This window comes from Salminus brasiliensis, chromosome 25 (genome assembly GCF_030463535.1).
Source record: "Salminus brasiliensis chromosome 25, fSalBra1.hap2, whole genome shotgun sequence".
In the NCBI taxonomy this organism is placed as follows: domain Eukaryota; kingdom Metazoa; phylum Chordata; class Actinopteri; order Characiformes; family Bryconidae; genus Salminus; species Salminus brasiliensis.
In genome coordinates, this window is record NC_132902.1 from 2,803,582 (window position 1) to 2,806,537 (window position 2,956).

The window sequence follows — 2,956 nt, forward strand, 5'->3', positions numbered from 1 at the left end:
CCCGGCTGTTGACCCTTGTTTCTATCCTGTGACCGTATCCAGTGTCCTAAGCAAGGACACCGCTCTTATGGCGGGGGGGTTAGCGTAGTGTCCGGCCTTTTACCTTACGCTGGGACTGCTAACGTGCGGTCCGACGATCCTCCATGCCACGTCCCTCCGCGGGTATCCGCTAACGTCACACTGGGGGTTGGGAACAGGGGTTGGTAGTTAGTCAGTTGACAACTGTGGGGGGAAAACAGTAGCTATGTTAGCACCACTTGGCTAGCTAAGTTAGCATTCGTGCACCTTGCCCAGCTATCGCTGACCTGGCAACTTTATTAGCCATGCCAGCGATCGTTAGCATCAACGCTAGCCTGCAAGCCAACCTAGCAAACATGTTCTGAGGTATTTTACAAAGCCCTTACCTTGTAACTTTCGTTCCGTTGTCCATCAACCTGTGATCGTGACGACTGGGCTTTCAGAATTTTTTTTTTTCTTCCTCTTCTGAACTTTGATGCTCGAATTGGTTTCATTTTTGATATGCAAATTAGCGCTGTTGGTGATCAAAGCCAATCAGCGAATAGATGCTTTGGTCTGGAGTTGATGTAGAGTTGATTTCCTGACAGTCAGAACGGCTCTAAATCTACGTCTTTCAATTACGTTGCAAGTGGCAATCATAGGGGTTCAAGCAGCATGGGCCATCATGGAGCCGGCAGACCGCAAATAATGGGCAATGCTTTCATTTATTTATTTTTATTTAATTTAATTTTATTTTATTTTAAAGAACAGATCGAATGATAACAGATGTGAGGTCTCGAGAATAGATTTTCAGTCATGACTCAACTTGACTTTGCATAGTTAACTACTGCACAGCTGGATGAAATTCTCGCTGAGAACCGCTAACCGCTAGGTATCTCCTGCACCTTCCCAATTCAAAAGCATTTCATGGCGCTAGCTAAGCATCACATCAAGCTGGAAGACGAAGCTCAAACGTCAAATACTCAAAATCCAGTCCATCATATTCAAAGCAGAAACGTCAAAAATCGACGTCAAAATTGCCGTAAAACAAGCGTAAACAAGCCACTAGGCGGGAGTGTTGAGTGGAGCTTTCTCTACTCGGACCTCAGAATTCCGACTTGCGACACTAAGGCAGGTCCATGAGGCGTGTCCCCTAGAAAGCTTTCAGAAGGGACGTTCCAGTCGACTCTCCAGTTACAGCTGCATGTAGAAGGTGGGTGGGTCCAGGACGACCCCCCTCTCTGAGTCGCTGGCGTGGTCCTGCAGCGCGAGCAGGGTGCGAGCAGCGGGCGCTCGAGAGGTCGACGGTTCGTCCTCCGGGTGTCCGACAGGCAGGGGGTTGCTGTAGATGTAGTAGATGCGGGAGTTGTCTCTGCTCGGCTCCTGCTGTCTCCGGAGAAGCGCGAGCGGGTTCCGGAAGCTCCGCCTCTTCCATGTACCCGTCGCGTCTGCGTGCCCCGCCCCTGAGGCCGGGCCCGCGGTGCTCTCATTCGCACGGGCGCACTTGTACCGCCTGCAGGAGACAAGACAGGACAACTGAGGCCTTACAAGTGTTTGGGTCGGTCAACGGAAGGCGGCGCTCTTAACACCTCTAACAACAGACTCTACAGAGAACGCCCGGCTGGGTCACCTCCTGCGGCTGTAGTAGGACGCGCAGCAGACGACAGCAGTCACCGCGACGATGCACACGGCCAGGGAGAGGATGACCATGTTGAAGACCCGGAACTCTGTGTAAATCAGAAAGAATGGGAGGGCTTTACGAGAAGACTCTCTCTCTCTCTACTGTACCTAGAGACTTGAAGGACGGGACGTGACGGACTCACCGTAGACGGCCGCTCTGGTCCCCGAGTCCTGCCCGGCCGTGCCGTCGAGGGACCGGGCGACGCTTGTGGTGCTTGGGCTGGCACTCATGGTGCCAATAGCATCCCAACACCGAGACCGAGCAAGAGAAGGAGCCGGGACAATAGCTGTGGTCCACGTGATGTAAATGGGCTTTGGACGGGTTACCCTGGAAACACCCCCCCCCCCCCCTCCTTCGCCCTCATTCTTTGCCCAGCTCTTGCCCTTGTTTGTGCATGGCAGCTCATTCAGACCCTGGTAGCTGGCATGCTTTCGAGGGGACCTCTCACAGAATGCTTAAATTGGACACCCAACACATTGGGGCCTCACAGGCTGCGCTTTTGTACGCCCCCCAAAATATGCTCCGAGAGTGACCGTGGAAAACACTTCAGTACTTGGAAGGGGACTTCCACCGAATTTTCTACATTTCTGCATAAATCAGTGGTTGAGATGTAAGCAAGGTCATCCTGAGTGGAGTTCGGAGTGAAATGGGTCATTGTCTTTGTCACGGTGTGGTGAATGGAGCCAGGCGTCGCCATGGCTGCAACGCAAATATCGCCATTTTTGCCTGACCGCCCTAGAAGAGGCTGGCTGGGTGAGCGCACAGCTGCCACATTTTCTGCTACTGTCGGTCTGAGGGCTACATTTAGCCACAATGCTAACAAGCATCTGTGCTGCTAAGAGGTGCTGAAGTCTTGGGTGAGTTGTGGTTGGCTCTCCTTGCTTGAAATACTACAGTAAAGGGGTGTGGCCAATGTGTGTGTCAGGATTCCTAGCGATAGCCCGTCCCTCAGCATCACTACTGCGGCATTAGCAGTGCGCTGGCTGGTGGTCTAGCCTAGCACCACTTCCTCCACAGCATTAGCAGCGATACTGCTGCGCTAGCAACACTACTGCGGCGACTGCTGGTCCAGCATCGCTGCTGTGGCTTTATCAGCGCGGTGGCTGCTGGTCTAGCCTAGCATGGCTACCCTGGCGTTGGTACAGGTACCGCTGGCTGCTGGTGTTGTCGCTTAGGGCCAAATCCTTCTCAAAAAGCGTCTCCAGCATCAGGTGCGATGCTTTTTTGTGAGGGAGCTTTTTCGAGGCTCTCAAACTCTACAAACGCCTGGCCCCATTC

General features: G+C 53.0%; 1 protein-coding gene across 1 annotated transcript; it reads right to left on the reverse strand.

The window, feature by feature from the left end:
* Positions 1 to 772: 772 nt before the first annotated feature.
* LOC140548208 (uncharacterized) lies at positions 773 to 1,922 on the reverse strand. The gene is made up of 3 exons (XM_072671658.1): positions 1,821 to 1,922; positions 1,628 to 1,724; positions 773 to 1,510 (listed from the first exon to the last, which is right to left on the reverse strand). Exons 1-3 carry the CDS (start codon positions 1,906 to 1,908, stop codon positions 1,192 to 1,194), a joined length of 504 nt encoding a protein of 167 aa, XP_072527759.1. The 5' UTR covers positions 1,909 to 1,922; the 3' UTR covers positions 773 to 1,191.
* Between the last annotated feature and the right edge of the window lie 1,034 nt (positions 1,923 to 2,956).

Coding starts and splice junctions, on each gene's coding strand:
- LOC140548208 (XM_072671658.1), bottom strand. CDS start 1,908: ATGAGTGCCAGCCCAAGCACCACAAGCGTCGCCCGGTCCCTCGACGGC. Junction 1,725..1,820: donor GACCAGAGCGGCCGTCTACG/GTGAGTCCGTCA, acceptor TGATTTACACAG/AGTTCCGGGTCTTCAACATG. Junction 1,511..1,627: donor TCCTACTACAGCCGCAGGAG/GTGACCCAGCCG, acceptor TGTCTCCTGCAG/GCGGTACAAGTGCGCCCGTG.